Consider the following 15668-nt stretch of genomic DNA (forward strand, 5'->3'; position numbering starts at 1 on the left):
GCTACTAGTGATGGCTAGTACAGTAATACAGTGTACTGTATGTAATAGAGTAGTAGTAACTATTAATACTATTCAATTCAACAGCTCGTGTTCGTCGTTAGCGGCTCAAAAGAACGGGTTCGCGTTCGCTTGTTGTTGTTGCTGCGGGGGGAAGCCGCCACGGTTGGGCTGTTGCTGTTGTGGCTGGCCCATACCCGTCAACGCCCCAAAGCTTCCAAAGCGATTGTCTTGCTGTTGTGGTTGTTGTGGGGGTTGGTGGTATTGCTGTTGTGGGGGTTGCTGGCCATACTGTGGCTGCTGGCTAAAGGTCTGCCCTCCAAACCCGCCTGGCAAACTGTTGCGATTGCCATTGCTGCCAAAGTTCCCGCCTTGGTTGTACCCCGGGGTACCAAAGGGCGGTTGATTCAGTCCAAACGGTGGTTGTGGGGGGTTGTTTCTCGAACCCGTCCCAAATGCCGACATGCCCACTGCCCCCGACTGGTTGGCAGGGGGGGGAGCCCCCCCGAACGACCCTCCTGGGGCCCCCAGGGGGTTGATGTTTGCGAACGCCCCGCCGCCTTGTTGCGGTGCCTGGGTGAACCCTCCCCCCAATCCAGGTTGAGCCCCCCCAAACCCACCACCGGGCTGTTGTACCTGTCCACCAAAATTGGACACAGGGGTTGGCGCTCCGTAGCTAGGCTGTTGGCCTGGGAATCCACCGGGCAGTTGCTGGCCCGGAAAGCCACCAGGTTGTTGGCCTCCGTAGCCCCCCCCAACTGGTTGCTGCAGTCCACCAAACGGCTGAGACGGCGCACCAAATGGACCATTTGGTTGTCCAGGAAACGGTGGCTGTGGGTAGCCCAGCGGCGGGGGGACGCCGTAGCTTGGTTGGGGAAACCCTCCTTGGCCAAACGGGGGTTGTTGCTGCTGTTGAGTCGTCGGCCCAGCGTTGCCAAATGCGTTTTGAGGGGTTTGGCCAAAGCTGGCCATGATGTTGTTCTTGGCCGCTTGGTGGCCTCCTCCCCCTTGTTGGAATGGATCGTTGCCGCCACTCTTGGGTGCACTTGCAAATTGGCCACCATTTGTAGAGTTGCTCCCAAAGTTACTCTGCTGAGACGACCCGCCAAACGCCGCCCATTCGTCGTGCTTGGCGGCAGCAGGGGGCGCCGCTGCAAACGCGTCAAACGTCGGGGCGGGGGGGGGAGGGGCCCCAAAGTCGCCAAACAAAGCGGCGCTCGAAGGAGCGGCGGCAGCGGGTGCGGAAAAGTCGCCAAAGTTTAAAATATCTGCTGCCGGGGCGGCCGGCGCCGCCGCCGTCGCCTTGGACGTGCCTCTTCGCGTGGGGGGTGCTACACGCATTGCTAAGGCACTTGGTGACCAACATCTCAATGTATATATACCTGGTTGGTCATCGGCTTCGGACGCTTCGCTCTCGGACTCGACCACTTTCTTGGACTTGCTGGTGCTGTTGGTCCGTTTCGCCGACGGGTCGTCGCCATCCCGTGCGATAAATCGCTTTCGCTCGTACTTGTCGCGGATCCAGATCTCCTTGTCCCGAACGGGGGAGTGCTCTGTGGGAATGCGGTAGTCCTTGGGGACAAGGGCTTCAAAGTAGTCTTTGGCCTTGGCATTGCCCCACTTTTGCATTTGCTACAGACGCACAACGCATGAGGTTCACTCGTCATGGAAGAAGAAAACGAGTACGATCACGTACCGCCACTTGATCACCGGTCCACGAGTCAAGGTTGACACTGCGCACAAACGTGAGATGGACGCCAAGACTTCGATGGATCCCCGAGCACGCAATGCAAATGAACACCCCGAGGTTGATGGACGCCCATCTCGGACCGCGCGCGCCACAATCTGCGCAGAATCTGTTGTCGTCTCGCTTCATGAGCTCATCGAGGATCTTCTTGAGCTTGACTTGGTCGTCGGGCTTTCCAGCCTTCTTTGTCGCCATCGTGACGTGTCCGTCCAAACCCGAAATGCTCCACCCCAGAGATCCACATGGAGGTTTCTAGGGTTTCGCATGGGGGGTCCTACTGTTTGTAGGAAATAACAGACGCGTATTGTTTGAAATGCGTTTTATTTGGATAAAAAACGCTTAAAAGACACGTAAATGACATTTCGATCCGTTTGAAATATTGCAAACACGACCCCTGCCCCCCAAAAAAACCTGTATGAAACCCCCGACATATCCACATTTCGACTCACATCCTCCGCGAGAAGGTCGCCGTGACGATGGAGGCAAGCCCAGTAGAAGCAATCGATTCCTATCGCTAACTAGCATTGCTATTATGCCCATCGAGCCAAGGACAGAGGGTACACGTTTAAGTTAAGAAAAGCAAGTAACTAAGTTAGCCATGCCATTTTGACTGCGTTGTCGGCACACAGCCACCTTTGGTTTGATTGGGAGAGAGGGCCATCGTAGGTGCACGCAGGCCTTGAGTTTGGATGTAGTACATGCGTGTTCCTCACTGGATTGATAGCTACAGTAGCGTACTGACTACCGCGACGGACGGGAACTACACTTACATTGATGCCCACCTTGAAAGGCGGTAAAATATTGAGTTCGAGTAATGATATGATTGGCTTAAATCACAAGTTGAATTGCGTTTTGATTGGGTGATGTAATTAATACAAACGTTAAGTGTTCAACATCTCCATTTGGCAAATGACAATTCCGCGGAAACGGCGTGACTCGTTGAAGCGCAGCTCTGTGCGGAAGCATCATGAGATATACATCCCGACGAGCCCGATGAAGCAAGTGACAATCGTTAGCCCATCTCTGGCCAAGTTGAAGCCTCCAAGTCTCAATTTGACCGAGGCGGGGTTGGCACCTGCGACTCCGGCATCACCTCCTTCGCCAGCAAGCTCCCGACCACCGACGCCTCGCCCCGCATCTCCACGCATGAAGCCTCTGCGTCCTGTCCAACGAGCTCTCCTCGTCGACTTCCTCTACCGGGAGGTGTTTGGGATCATGGATATCAAGGAGAGCGACGGGCCACACAACCAACAGCGCGTGGTCGACTTTTTCAAATCGTTTGTCGAAATGGAAAAGCTGGTACACATCCCTCAACCTCGTACATACGTACTCTCGTCCTAGGCATGACCCGCGCACGTAGGTCATCTACGGTCTCGTGCTGTGTGTGGACAGCTTCCTGTATGTGTTCACGTACTTGCCATTGCGCATCATCCTGGCGCTGGGGTCGGCCGTCGTGTCGGTGTTCTACACGCGCATCTTTCGCCGCTCCCACGTCCACGACCTGCTCACGGCGGTTATTGTGATCCTCAGCACCGGCGTGCTCATGCAAGTGGACATGTCTCGCGTGTATCATCTCATTCGAAACCAAGCGCTCATCAAGTTGTACGTGCTGTTTACCATGCTCGAGGTACATAGAATCCATGCGATATAAATATATATATAAGAAATAATATATATATATATATATATATATATATAGATTTTCGACAAATTATTCAGCTCGCTCGGCCAAGACGTGTTGGACGCCATGTACTTTACCGTGCGGTACCAACCGCGCCGCGTCGGCCGCATGATGTTTGACTTTGCCGTGTGCAGCATCTATGTCGATATCCTTTTTGACGATATATATTATATATATATATATATATATATATTAGTCGGAACGAAGGTCCTTGACTAATCTGTGCACTCCTGCACTCCCTCCTTCTATTTGGCCAAGTGGTGACGATCAACGTCGCGATCCACTCGAGCAGTTCGTCCCTTATGACGCTGCTCATTTCCAACAACTTTGCCGAGCTCAAGGTACGAAAAGTTTATATATATATATTATGTACGCCATATATCAAGAGAATATTTTAGAGCAGCGTGTTCAAGAAATTCGAAGAGCAAAACCTGTTTCAGGTCGCTTGCAGTGGTACGATATATATATATATATCATGTTTTTTATGATATTATTCGAGATGATGCCTTTCTTGTAGATATTGTCGAACGATTCAAGCTCATGGTGATAATTGGGTTGATTCTGGTTCAAGTGGACGGCAAAGACGTGGCCGACGGCACGGTACGTAGTCTGGATGTCCCTATTTTCTAGAAAATATTTTTGATTTCATCCGAATATATATATATATTATTTAAAAGCTCATGACAAGGTCTTTCTGTGTAGTTTGTGGTGCTGGCGGCGGAAATGCTCATCGATTGGATCAAGCACGCGTTTATCAGCAAATTCAATCAAATTCCGCCGTCCGTGTACTCCAAGTTCCTCACCGTCTTGTGTCGGGACGTGTCTGGGTATCGCAGCGACACGGTATTCATCTCTCATTGCTGGCAATATATATATATGTATATTATTGTAGACTTTTTTGGACCATTCGCAATTTGTATCGAGACGTTTGGGGCTGATTTCGCTTCCGCTGGCGTGCGTCGTTCTGCGCATGCTGTTCAAAGCACTTCGAGACTTTGACCTGTGGAGCCAGTTGTACACTCCGTCGGGCATGTCCATCGCGCTCTTGGGCTTTGCCAACCTGTCTGCGTTCAAGGTCATTCTCGCATATATTCCCTCTCCAAACAGATATATATATATCCCGTACTGTTTGCCGTATTTCTATAAGTGTGTTTATTGTATATATATATATATATAGGTGCTGCTGAGTCTATGGCTGATGGTGCACTCGACTACGTCCGGGAGGTTGTCGCCTCAATGGAAAGCGTCCAGTCCTGCGAAAAAGGAAGGGCCCAAGGACGAAGGGTACGAGAGATTACAATCGAATCAAACTCTAGTATTGTGCTTTCGAGTGAAATTTCATTGTGTTGTGGTTTCTCGTTGGAATTTAAATCGATTTGATTGGCTACCTCAGATGAGTTCAAAATTGTTAGCCAATCAAAACCCATTTCTCAATGAAATTCAACCAATCAGATCGATTGTGGATCGGTTTGCGCGATTTGATTGCACCCCCTCCCCAAATTTGTATCAAATGGACAATATTTACAACATAAAACCATGCATGTACATAGAAGATAGATACTTTACAAACCATATATATATATATATATATAAATCCATGGTTCTTAGGTACACACTCTGGAAAGGACGCCTGCAATGAACGGATATAAAAGGGGACATAGCTCGACCAACACTCTCACGTGTGGTCTAAAAATGAATGTACTGGTGGTTTAACGTTGTCTATACTGAGCTGCACAGATTAAAATATCTGCCCCACTTGGCCCATGTGCTGCGCATGAGCCGACGGCAACTCGACGGCTTGGAGGTCGCCAAACGTGGCTTCGTACACATGGCCATCGAACGCATACCGAATGTACCTACCGCTTGATGTTAACAAAAGGTGCACAAAATACAGTCGCTCGTACAAATGCGGGTGCGTCGGGTGGGAAGTGTCCGCGGGGTCGTACAGGCCCATGGTTGGGTTGTAAAACCCCAACAGACCGGCCTTGGACGTGTTGGCCAAGTGCAGACGACCGTTCTACCCAACCGTTATTCACAAGTTTTGACCTTAAAACTTCACAAAACGTGACCAACATTCACCCGCACTTAATAACAAAACGTGCCCAAACATTCACATAACGTGACCAGGAAATCATATACCAAGTCACGAGTATTCACATAACGTGACCAAGAACGCACATATTGCGACCAGTAACTCACATATTACGACCAAGAACTCACAAAACGTGACCAAGACTCTTCACAAAACACGTCCAAGACTGCACTAATCAAGTCCAAAACGATTCACATAACGTGACCAAGAATAATCACATAATGTGACCAGGAAATCACAGAACAAGTCCAGATAATTCACATAACGTGACCAAAAATCACTAAAATTCACACAACGTGACCAATCAGGGACTTGTCGTACTTGAAGGAAGAATTGCAATGGAATGGTCACGTCCACGTTAAGGTCTTCGATGGACGAGTCGCTTTCAGGGTTGGTTGGCGCAGTCTACAAATCAACATATCAACCATATATAATGAACGAGCACGTTTATATATCACCGATGGATGCTGGCCGTATCGCGCGACGAGGATATTCACGCCGCCTTCCACGGCCGTGTTCTTGGCAGCTTGTTTCTCCATGAGGGTTTGCTGGGACAGGGCGCAGCGCCGCGCTTCCATCAGGTACGACACGCGTCGGGCGTGGGCCGACTGCAGCGCACTACACGGAATCAGTCGACCGAATCAGAATCAGACTACGCACGCTTGTTGTTTGCGTTTATGCGCCGGCTTGACCACCTGCCGGACCACAGCCGCCACCAGAAACGGCGCGGTCGCCGCCACGAACGTGTTCCAAGCGTTCGAAGTCGACAGCGGCGCGACCATCACGGGCACGACGAACCGGACGCTGCCTCGTGCAAACCTAAATAGTGTACGTCCACCGTGAAATAGTGTAACAACCCCCCCATGGACACCCGACGACATCGTACCCGATGCGGACGGAGATGCCTTGCAGCGCAAAGCGAAGGCCCATGCTGAGTCGGCTGCGACGAGACACCTTGCCCGACGACCCCAACGTGAGTGCGGCGCCGCCCACGCCCAAGTCCACGGCAACCTACGTTTAATTGATGAACACGGTATTGCAACCTATACTGTCAATTTTCTTGCAATTTTCCCAATCATATTGTCAATTTTCTTCCAATTTCGCACATTTTCACAATATTTTGGTCAACCTAGCATAAACTATTGCGCCGAGACATGTCATTGGCTAATATACTTTAGATTGTAGCCAATCAGAAACAAATATAGGTGTCGATTCGATTGAATAGGATCCGGAAAAAACATTTGATAACCGAATCGCATATTTATATCGACAACGAGGGTCACCTTGGCCGAGGATGACGTGGTCACTTGCTTGCGCACGCTGAGCCCAAGACTCGGTCCCTGGGCTCGAACGGCCGCCGTCGCGGTGGACTGCCACGTGTTCTGGTGGAACTGCAAACTGGATACGAGCCCAGTGTTGGCGCTGAGCATCATGCTGCCTTGGAGTGGCGCATATTGCGGTAGCAGACGCATCACGTGATTCACGCCCACCCTCACGTCCAGGCCGTCCACCGTCAGTTCCGGCATTAAAAAGCACGATGTCACACTCGACACGGGTTGTTCCTGACATGATCACGTCATCACGATCACGTCATACGGTGATGACATACCAAGTGCACACTCAACTTGGGCGTCCATCCCACTTCGCTGTTCAAGTGGATGCGTAGCGCCGTCGGGTCGGCCGTGATGTAATTGATCCCGCAAGTCAATGCGCCCAACCCCAGACCGTGCTTGTCATACAGGTACCCGCCCACGACCACCGTCGTGTTGCGCGACACGTCGATGCTTGTGGACTGCCGCATGACCATTTGGGAGATCCCGATCATGCGAAACTGCTTGTTGAACACCTACATAGTGTATATGGCTTCGTCGTCAGGGACGAAGCTGGCAGGTACGTATGTACGTACCTGCTGGAGCGAGTAGAGAGGATGCTTGACAAAGTCCCGGGCGTCCACTTCGACTTCGCATTCAGTGTGTGAAGAGAACGGCGCTTCCAACTGCTTTTCGTACCATCGACGCATCAACACTCGAACCCGCTCTTGCACGTACTCGTCCGAGTGCACATAGTTTGCGACTGCCCATTCGTCCGCGGACTTGTCCTCCTCCAACGCTACAACTCCGCGCTCGCCATACTGGTCGTACGCCAGTCGAAGCGGCTGGGAACTCAGCACCTTGTACGCACGGTCCAACCGCGGGTACTGTTGGTTCGCATCGTCAGTGTGCGTCGTCTTGTCCGGGTGGAACTCGCGACTCAGCACGAAGAAAGCGCGACGGATTTCCTCGGTGCTGGCGTCGCGGTGGACGTTCAAGGCCGCGTAGTAGTCGGCGTCTGGCGCCACGTCAAACCAAATCGGCGGCAGGTCGGCCATGCTGATTGATGGGTTCTTTGCAATGGCATCATCCCACCAATACCTTTTTCCGGATAATATTTGGATGATTTTGCAAAACTTTGCGAAATTCAAAGCATTGTTGCCCTTTTTTGCGAAATTCAGATAGTGGGGATACAGTAAACAAATGACGAAATCACGAAACGTTATTATTGGCTAATCTAATTTTGAATGGACCTGATTGGCTCTTATGAAAGGACAAGGAAATTCAGCCAATCCGAGGAATAGAAGATAAACAACCAATTGAATTTGGGAACGTTTGCGAATTCACCCAATACTACAGTACGAAGTACCTTTGTTGCAAATACATACAGGACTATTAGTACAGTACATGAATGTTGCATTTTACCAGTATCTACAATTGAAGTACTGTATACAATAATTGACCAGATACAAACTATCGGTGATTATTTTCCGAATCCAATTAATTGCATAAGCCAGCTGTATTATAACTTGATATTATTAATCTTCACCGTTACACTAATAGTCGGGGCACAAGAACGTTTCTTCTCGTTGTCGGTTCCTTGTCGCAGGCTGGGCCGACGGCCGCTGGAGCAGCTCCGTCTGCGTCTCTCGGCACCGTACGAGGCAGTGCACACACACCCGCACCCGCAGCTGCTTCATGCCAAAGCCAGTGGGCACGTCCACCTTGGAATTGCATTTGCGACAGATCACTTCACCACACATGCGACAGTGGTGTCTAGTTCGCAGGACAAACTGGAACGCGAGGTCGCAAATAGCACAGCTGGAGCGCGCGGCGTTCTGCACCCAGTCCAATGGGTCCATGATTTCGATCTTCTTGAGCCGCTGGCTTTCGCAAAACAACCGCATGTTGGTTAGGCGTTGGATCACGGCATCGGAGAGGCGGTCCACCTTTGGCTTTCCTGGCATTTTCCAGTCCATATGGGCAGCGTACGTGACTTCAACCACGCCCCAGGTGGCCGTGTCGGCGACTACATACACCTCGCTTCGAATCGACGCCCTCGTGCATCTGTACACAGACCCACCATGATGATGATGGATATCTTTATGGAAGGAATGGGGAAGTACTTGCCCTGGAATCGGCGGGCATCCCTTGACACGAATGGATTCGACGATGCGAAAGCCCATCCATAGCTTATCCGCTGTCTGGCATACGTCCGTGTAATCGAGAAACACCATGTCGAACGTGGACGGCTGCCCTTGATCGACGTCGCCGGTGACGGCAAGCCACTTGAGGCCGCAATGATAATGCGAGCTGTCATGCTTTGCGTCCGAGAGGCACGAGTCCAGAACCTTTGCCCCGACGAAATCGTCTCCCAGGATCTCCTACGAACTGGTTGAGAACGGTATTGTTTATATGTAGATATACCTTTTGACAGGCGACAAACGATTCCGTGTCGTCCGCACAGAGCAGCGCCATGACGTCCTTCACGGTGCCGTTGATACGTGTGACCGCGCGGATGTCTTGCCACATGAGCCGCGATTCGTACACGTCCACTCCGTTCTTGGACTTGACCAAGTCACGCACGACGTCTGGCGACGAAAACTCGAGAGCCGATAGCTGCCGCGATTGAATGTACTTGTAGCATGTGCGCTTCTCGGACACTCCTAAACTATGCTTCATGGGCGTCGACCTCACGACATCTGAAGGTGATGTCCCTCCACCCACGGCATTGCGAACCCTCGAAATCATGCTATGAGGATGGAAGGGCACTACAGTCGAAGTGAACATGTTCGAAACCTGTCCACAAGTCAGGCTACACAACAAAAAATTCGTCTAAAACAGACAATGTGACAACGACCTGCATTTTCTTTACGTTTGCAACCCCGCTGCAATGTCGTGTGTTGCAAACACTCGTGTTACAGTACTTGTACAGCCTAATTTTTGGTTGACCAAAACTGTAAGTATCGACTAACGTTAGACTTCATTTTAGCTTTGGTTTTACCGGTTGTACAACAGTACGTACGTACAGTAGTTTATTGTGAATAATACAGCTACAGTATGGAGATCACAAGGAAGCAAAGAATAGGACGGACATTTGTGTGAGAATGCCTTTTGGAATCGCTCGATCAATCCCAGTATCATGTAACGTACTGCGAGATTCTAACAGTAAGTCGACGACTCAAGTCGTGGAAAGTACATGTATGTAGGCTGAAGTCAGGGAGCATCCATTGTTATACAGTACTAGGTTGAAGTGGTAGTCAGTGGGTCAAAGGTCAAGTGGAACATCCAGAGTGTTCAAAACATGTTTTCAAACGCAACATACATACGTAACGTTATCATACATCAAACGGTCCAAACAGCAAACGGAAACTTTCAGACGTAAAAGCTTGGCGAGATTGCACGAGCAAAAACAGGACTGGTGCTTACTGTTTCTTTCCTCCGAGTAACTTTCAATGGTAAACAAGCCAAACGCGACCAATTGCAGGTGCAACTGGACAATCTTTAGGAGTCTGGGCGATTGCCATGGAAGCTTGGAACGACGTCAAGGTTCACAGCAGCATCAGCGCCTGCAAACTCTGTCGATGTTGGAGAGGTTGAAGTGTGCCACCATCTTTCGGACGCTGGAGTGGCTGCAGGGTGCTAGGAAATATGACGATCTGCAGAGAGAATTTTCATGTAGCATCCATCGGCCATGGACTTCTGCAGCAATAGGGCAGATGATTGGGAAATAACTAGTTAGATTATTTTCCAGCAAGCGATGGATTACAGTATTTCCGAGCGAGCGCTCAGAATAGTAGAGTAATTTCGAGCAAAGTTGGTACTTACAGTTATTAATAGTATTAATTGGAACGTTTTTTATCCCAAGGAAAACATTTGTTTTCCTTGCGAAATCCCGAGAGAACTTAACGTACGATACTCAAAATACCTTACATAGTAACCACTCGCACTCGGTACTACCAGTATTGGTTACAGTAGCGTAACGTTAACCCATGTGAAGGAGCATTAAAATGCATTCATCGCGATTACGGAATAAATGGGTTACAGGGCTATGGGATATCGGGGTTCCGAGGTTACAGGGCTACGGAGTCAGACAGCCTTACAATTTGACCGTGTCAATTAATTGATGCATTATTTTATTGTTATCAATAATATCAATAACGTTAAGGTAACGCATCGAATTCTCGGACACTAAACTTTTAACCAATAGATGCACTCCATTTCTGAGGGATTGCGTACTATTGGCTGTATTATTACTATGTGCGCACCCTATTGGCTGAATTTTTATTCGACCCAAAATTATTTTTAGTACCATACAAATCCTAGATGTTACGATTCCGAGAAATAGCGTTTCACAGACGATTTCTGCAAAGCAATATTAAAATTCACAACTCTCAGAGTTGTAGGTCAATTTGTGCAATTCGTCGCTCAATAAACAGATTTTGAATTATATTATCCAGACATGTTTTCTATGTTTCTGAATTCTTCTTACTTTTTGTATGAGAATGGAATTGAAAATTTGCGTCAAATGTTCATTACCTTACTGTGAATTCGCTATAAACTACTATTAATAGTACTATTAATAGTACTACGTAATGTTAGTACAAAATTGGCGTGGTTTGTCTAATCTAACTTAACTATAGTTTTCTTCGGACTACACTTGAAATGAGTTGCATTGACGTGATGAATAGCCAGGGTCACTGTCGCCTCCTAAATTTGAGCGGAAGATGCGTCGATGGAAATCAACTTCCAAAGTATGTTAGTAGGTGCTAGTATCTACTAAAATTCTGATTCGGCTTCATGGATTGGCTATAATTACCATTAACACATCGTTTTATTGGATGGCCAAGGTTCATGAAATCATCAAGGACTTGCCCTAGGCAGGAACTTCTCCATCAATTGACACACATCGTTCTCCACCATCTACTTCGCACAACACAGTATCTAATCCTTCATTGAAGCCCTTGTGTCTATTAAGCCTTATTGGAGTGAAGTAAGTGAACGCTTTAATGACAAAAGGTGCTGACAGTCCCTGCCATTTTGTCAATGGATGACAGCCAAATATCTAGCAAAACAAATTTTCTTCCGGTTGAATCTGAGACATTTTTGAAATAGAACCACGCTCGCATTTTGTGAAGACGAAAAAATCGTCTTCGCAAACATTGCATTTGCGAGCGAACCTCTCGCATCGACACTGTAAAATTTGATATGATCGAAATACATTTTCAAAGGCTTTGGCATCGTGCACAAATTTTCTCGCAATCTCACCGGGTAACGAAGGCAGGTCGAGCCAAGTCGTGGAGTGCCTCGATTGCCACCCATCGACGTCGGTTAAAAAAATACACGTTATCCGGACTCGCAAATTTGTTTGCGAGAGGCACTTGCGAGATATTTGCAGTCACCCAATATTTCATGCATGTTTTGCCCAAAATTGGAGTAAATCACGAGTAGTTTCGAAACTGCCAAATTCGAAATATTTCAAATTTATATTACACTTTCTTTGTACGACCCATCCCAAAAGGTCCCTAAAATATAGTTCCCCAAGTCGAACTAAATAACCCCAACAGTGATCATCGCACAATACAGTATTCAAGTTAGTTTTCGAAAAAGCGCTGGCGATGGAAGGCCCAACTAAAACTGCCTTCGACCCGACGGTTTCCCCTCCAACGAGAATAACTGACGACACAATCAATCATCACCAAATACTACATTACAATTCCTTGTGGCGCATGGTCGCGACGTCGAACCCAGGCATGTTGAACTGCGTCGCGAACGTGTTGACGTCGTCGCGCAATTGCTTGACGCCGGCATGCGAGGCCAAGGCCGCGTTAAAGTCCGAGATCTTCTTGCCGCTGGTCACTTGGATTTCCAAGGCCAACTGCACGGCGCGGTGGAGGAATTCCGCCACATGAACAAAGTCCGACTCGGTCAACCCGCGCGAGGTCAGCGCGGGGGTGCCGACGCGGACGCCGCCGGGGGAGATAGCGCTGCGGTCGCCCAGGACCGAGTTCTTGTTGAGGGTGATGCTCGCCACGTCGCAGAGCTTCTCCATCTTGGCGCCGGTGATGCCGGCAGGACGGAGGTCCCAGAGGAGCAAATGGTTGTCGGTGCCGCCAGTGGCCAGCACGTACCCCTTGTCGGTGAGCGCCTTGGCTAGGGCGCGGCAGTTGGCCTTCACCTGGATCGCGTATTGCTTGAATTCAGGAGTCTGCACTTCCTTCAATTGCGTGGCGATGGCGGCGATTTGGTGCTCGTGGGGGCCGCCTTGGAGACCGGGGAACACGGCTTGGTTGATCTTGACTTCAAAGTTACGCGCGTCCTTGCGGTAAAAGATCATGCCGGCACGGGGGCCGCGGAGGGACTTGTGGGTAGTGGTCGTGACGATGTCGCAGAACTCGAACGGGTCGTTGTGCTCCTTGGTGGCCACCAAGCCAGAGTAGTGGGCCATGTCGCACATGAGCAACGAGCCGTTGTCGTCAGCGATCTTGCGGAACGCAGAGTAGTCCCAGTCACGGGGGTACGCGCTACCACCGCACACGATGAGAGCGGGCTTGAAGAGGCTGGCGGATTCGGCCAACTTATCGAAGTCAATCAGACCGGTTTCGGGGTGCACGCGGTACGGCAAGCTTTCGAAGTACACGGACGTGGCAGACACGGCCTTGCGGGTGTTCTCGGCCTTGCTGTACGTGTAGAAACCGTGGGTCAAGTGGCCTCCACTGGGCAAGTCCAAGCCCATGATGCGGTCATGAGGACGCAACAATGCCGTGTACACGGCAAAGTTGGCGGGGGAGCCAGAGTACGGCTGGACGTTCACGCCCCATTCGGCAGGGTTCAACCCGTACGCTTGCAAAGCGCGGTCTTGGCAGAGCTGCTCGATTTGGTCGATCACTTCGTTCCCGCCGTAGTAGCGTTGGTTCACGTAGCCTTCGGCGTACTTGTTGGTCAAGCACGAGCCCAAGCAGTCCATGACGGCGCGGGACGTGAAGTTTTCAGACGCGATGAGTTCCAAGCACTTCCATTGACGGTTCTTTTCGTGCTCGATCAAGTTGAACAACTCAGGATCGTGGTGTTCCAAAGGGGTGTTGCCGGCAGGGAAGCTCATGTTGTTGCTTGAACGACGCAGATGTGAAAGTGAGCAGGTCCGTGGCCACGAAATGCGAAGAAGTTTGCCATGGAAGTTGCAGTTCGGACCATTTGTTTTAGTGTGCCATAATAATTTAAATACCACACCTTCTATATGCGTCTAATTATGCTGAATTAATCCTATTGAAATATTTACGACCGTGGGTAATTTAATTTCATATCGACCCGACCTCTCATACCCCCTCAAAAAATACCATAGATTCCACCTGCCCACGGCTCCATCTACACCTCCGGTACTGACTGCCGCGGGGATCACGGTTACCTCATTCGAGACAAGACAGGGAGCTTTATACACAACGTTGTTGTGAGCCATCCATTTGACAAGCGCTCTCCAATCAATCATTCTTGCAAGAGTGGGAATGCGTTTAATTGCGGGCCGCCGAGTCCAAGTGTCCTAAATACTCCTCGAAAGGACGTCTAGGTCACATTTTAGCCAATCAAAACGTGTTGAGGGACAACCTCTCACATGACAATTGGTCTGGTGCCACATCCAGCGCACCGGTGCGCAGAGGCACGAAAGTAGCACATGGATAGCTAAGATGATATTGCCATTAATTTGTAACCACAGTATACTAGATTTTGGTTACTCTTTGTATCAAAGCATTTTCTTCGAGTAGATTGTGATGAAACATGCATATTTATGTACGTAATTGCGTACTACAAAGAATGATGTGAGGTTTGCGATCCGATAAGGCACAGAAAAATCCTCTGGAAGTTGCGGGAAGGGAACAAACAACGCTTCGCAACCCCTGTCGTTTGAATGAAGCGCACGAAAATACTGTAAGGTAAAGTTAAAATTAGAGCATCTATGGTGCAAGTCATCTAAAGACTACAGATCGGCCATCCTCAGGAGGAGACGTTTTACTATTAAACGTCTCGGTTCTTTCAGTTAAACCCACGAAATGTTGACGTTAAATCATTATTAGTTACGTTTTTTACCTGGTAATTAGGTTTAACATTGTGAATAATCCGGATACAATGAAAACGTTCGTACGGATAAGTGCTGTATACAAAGACCAAGATATACTTGATACTCCTTGTCGGCCAAAATGTACCTGGTTCCTTATATCTCCGTACAAAAAGGCCGGTTGGTTTAAATTCTATTACTCGATCAATTTTTCACCAATCGAAAATCTGAACCGTAACTTCTGTTGAGCTTATCCTGTTCTATCGTTATTACGGTATATTTTCCTAAATAATATCAATACAAAGTTGGAATAGCTGTCGAAAGTCAAGGCATTTATTTGTAGTCTTTAGGTGACTTGCACTATATCTCCCCGTAAACACAACGGTAATGTTGCCTGTCAAATAGTACTACAGTAAGTATTAATACAAAGTTGGAATAGCTGTCGAAAGTCAAGGCATTTATTTGTAGTCTTTAGGTGACTTGCACCATATCTCCCCGTAAACACAACGGTAACGTTGCCTGTCAAATAGTACTACAGTCGAGTTTTGGTGCAAGGCGACTTTGTATTCGATTCCGCTTTTCAAAACGTATAACGTTACGTATGGACTTCAAATTTTGGCCGCCAGTTACGATGCTTTTTGGAAAAGTATCCACTGCATTCCACTAGAATACCGTTGCGTATTTTTAATATAAAATAAGTATGTCATAATTTAGAAAGATAACATCGAAATATAACATCAGGTTAACATAAGCTAAGGGCCTGGTCGGGGAATGTTTTCGTTCGTGCTTCT

At 48.8% G+C, this 15668-nt stretch overlaps 5 protein-coding genes across 10 annotated transcripts; 1 reads left to right on the top strand and 4 right to left on the bottom strand.

Annotated features, from left to right (window-relative positions):
- Positions 1-13: 13 nt before the first annotated feature.
- H257_08657 lies at positions 14-1968 on the bottom strand. Of its 2 annotated transcripts, none has more exons than XM_009834639.1 (3): positions 1694-1968; positions 1380-1629; positions 14-1328 (listed from the first exon to the last, which is right to left on the bottom strand). In XM_009834639.1, exons 1-3 carry the CDS (start codon positions 1937-1939, stop codon positions 106-108), a joined length of 1719 nt encoding a protein of 572 aa, XP_009832941.1. In that variant the 5' UTR covers positions 1940-1968; the 3' UTR covers positions 14-105. The 2 variants fall into 2 exon arrangements, with proteins under 2 accessions (XP_009832941.1, XP_009832940.1); XM_009834638.1 differs by having other exon boundaries at positions 18-1340; positions 1694-1959.
- Positions 1969-2655: 687 nt separating this feature from the next.
- Positions 2656-5233, top strand: H257_08658 (hypothetical protein). Of its 3 annotated transcripts, XM_009834640.1 has the most exons (10): positions 2656-3043; positions 3105-3371; positions 3444-3570; positions 3654-3766; positions 3824-3878; positions 3943-4025; positions 4128-4268; positions 4318-4500; positions 4603-4709; positions 5034-5233. In XM_009834640.1, exons 1-10 carry the CDS (start codon positions 2738-2740, stop codon positions 5062-5064), a joined length of 1413 nt encoding a protein of 470 aa, XP_009832942.1. In that variant the 5' UTR covers positions 2656-2737; the 3' UTR covers positions 5065-5233. The 3 variants fall into 3 exon arrangements, with proteins under 3 accessions (XP_009832942.1, XP_009832944.1, XP_009832943.1); XM_009834642.1 differs by having other exon boundaries at positions 4318-4709; XM_009834641.1 differs by lacking the exon at positions 4603-4709.
- On the bottom strand, positions 5079-7896 carry H257_08659. Of its 2 annotated transcripts, XM_009834643.1 has the most exons (9): positions 7424-7896; positions 7127-7363; positions 6801-7079; positions 6404-6528; positions 6178-6336; positions 5976-6135; positions 5839-5922; positions 5330-5442; positions 5079-5281 (listed from the first exon to the last, which is right to left on the bottom strand). In XM_009834643.1, exons 1-9 carry the CDS (start codon positions 7883-7885, stop codon positions 5164-5166), a joined length of 1737 nt encoding a protein of 578 aa, XP_009832945.1. In that variant the 5' UTR covers positions 7886-7896; the 3' UTR covers positions 5079-5163. The 2 variants fall into 2 exon arrangements, with proteins under 2 accessions (XP_009832945.1, XP_009832946.1); XM_009834644.1 differs by having other exon boundaries at positions 5839-6135.
- Positions 7897-8339: 443 nt separating this feature from the next.
- H257_08660 lies at positions 8340-9609 on the bottom strand. Of its 2 annotated transcripts, XM_009834646.1 has the most exons (3): positions 9255-9609; positions 8958-9211; positions 8340-8894 (listed from the first exon to the last, which is right to left on the bottom strand). In XM_009834646.1, exons 1-3 carry the CDS (start codon positions 9576-9578, stop codon positions 8384-8386), a joined length of 1089 nt encoding a protein of 362 aa, XP_009832948.1. In that variant the 5' UTR covers positions 9579-9609; the 3' UTR covers positions 8340-8383. The 2 variants fall into 2 exon arrangements, with proteins under 2 accessions (XP_009832948.1, XP_009832947.1); XM_009834645.1 differs by having other exon boundaries at positions 8346-9211.
- A 2757-nt stretch (positions 9610-12366) lies between these two features.
- H257_08661 (hypothetical protein) lies at positions 12367-14069 on the bottom strand. The gene has a single exon (XM_009834647.1). It carries the CDS (start codon positions 13927-13929, stop codon positions 12538-12540), a length of 1392 nt encoding a protein of 463 aa, XP_009832949.1. The 5' UTR covers positions 13930-14069; the 3' UTR covers positions 12367-12537.
- Between the last annotated feature and the right edge of the window lie 1599 nt (positions 14070-15668).

Source organism: Aphanomyces astaci, assembly GCF_000520075.1.
Source record: "Aphanomyces astaci strain APO3 unplaced genomic scaffold supercont1.19, whole genome shotgun sequence".
Taxonomy (NCBI): domain Eukaryota; phylum Oomycota; class Saprolegniomycetes; order Saprolegniales; family Verrucalvaceae; genus Aphanomyces; species Aphanomyces astaci.

Bases quoted from the DNA above. Each gene is read 5' to 3' on its own strand.
- H257_08657 (XM_009834638.1), bottom strand. From the start codon at position 1,939: ATGGCGACAAAGAAGGCTGGAAAGCCCGACGACCAAGTCAAGCTCAAG. The intron at 1,630-1,693 runs GTACGTGATCGT...GTGCGTCTGTAG, and splicing joins GGACCGGTGATCAAGTGGCG to CAAATGCAAAAGTGGGGCAA. The intron at 1,341-1,379 runs GTATATATACAT...CAAGTGCCTTAG, and splicing joins CGAAGCCGATGACCAACCAG to CAATGCGTGTAGCACCCCCC.
- H257_08658 (XM_009834640.1), top strand. From the start codon at position 2,738: ATGAAGCAAGTGACAATCGTTAGCCCATCTCTGGCCAAGTTGAAGCCT. The intron at 3,044-3,104 runs GTACACATCCCT...CCGCGCACGTAG, and splicing joins TTGTCGAAATGGAAAAGCTG to GTCATCTACGGTCTCGTGCT. The intron at 3,372-3,443 runs GTACATAGAATC...ATATATATATAG, and splicing joins TGCTGTTTACCATGCTCGAG to ATTTTCGACAAATTATTCAG.
- H257_08659 (XM_009834643.1), bottom strand. From the start codon at position 7,885: ATGGCCGACCTGCCGCCGATTTGGTTTGACGTGGCGCCAGACGCCGAC. The intron at 6,136-6,177 runs GTGCGTAGTCTG...GATTCCGTGTAG, and splicing joins CATAAACGCAAACAACAAGC to TGCGCTGCAGTCGGCCCACG. The intron at 5,923-5,975 runs GTGATATATAAA...GTTGATTTGTAG, and splicing joins GATACGGCCAGCATCCATCG to ACTGCGCCAACCAACCCTGA.
- H257_08660 (XM_009834645.1), bottom strand. From the start codon at position 9,578: ATGATTTCGAGGGTTCGCAATGCCGTGGGTGGAGGGACATCACCTTCA. The intron at 9,212-9,254 runs GTATATCTACAT...ACCAGTTCGTAG, and splicing joins CGTTTGTCGCCTGTCAAAAG to GAGATCCTGGGAGACGATTT.
- H257_08661 (XM_009834647.1), bottom strand. From the start codon at position 13,929: ATGAGCTTCCCTGCCGGCAACACCCCTTTGGAACACCACGATCCTGAG.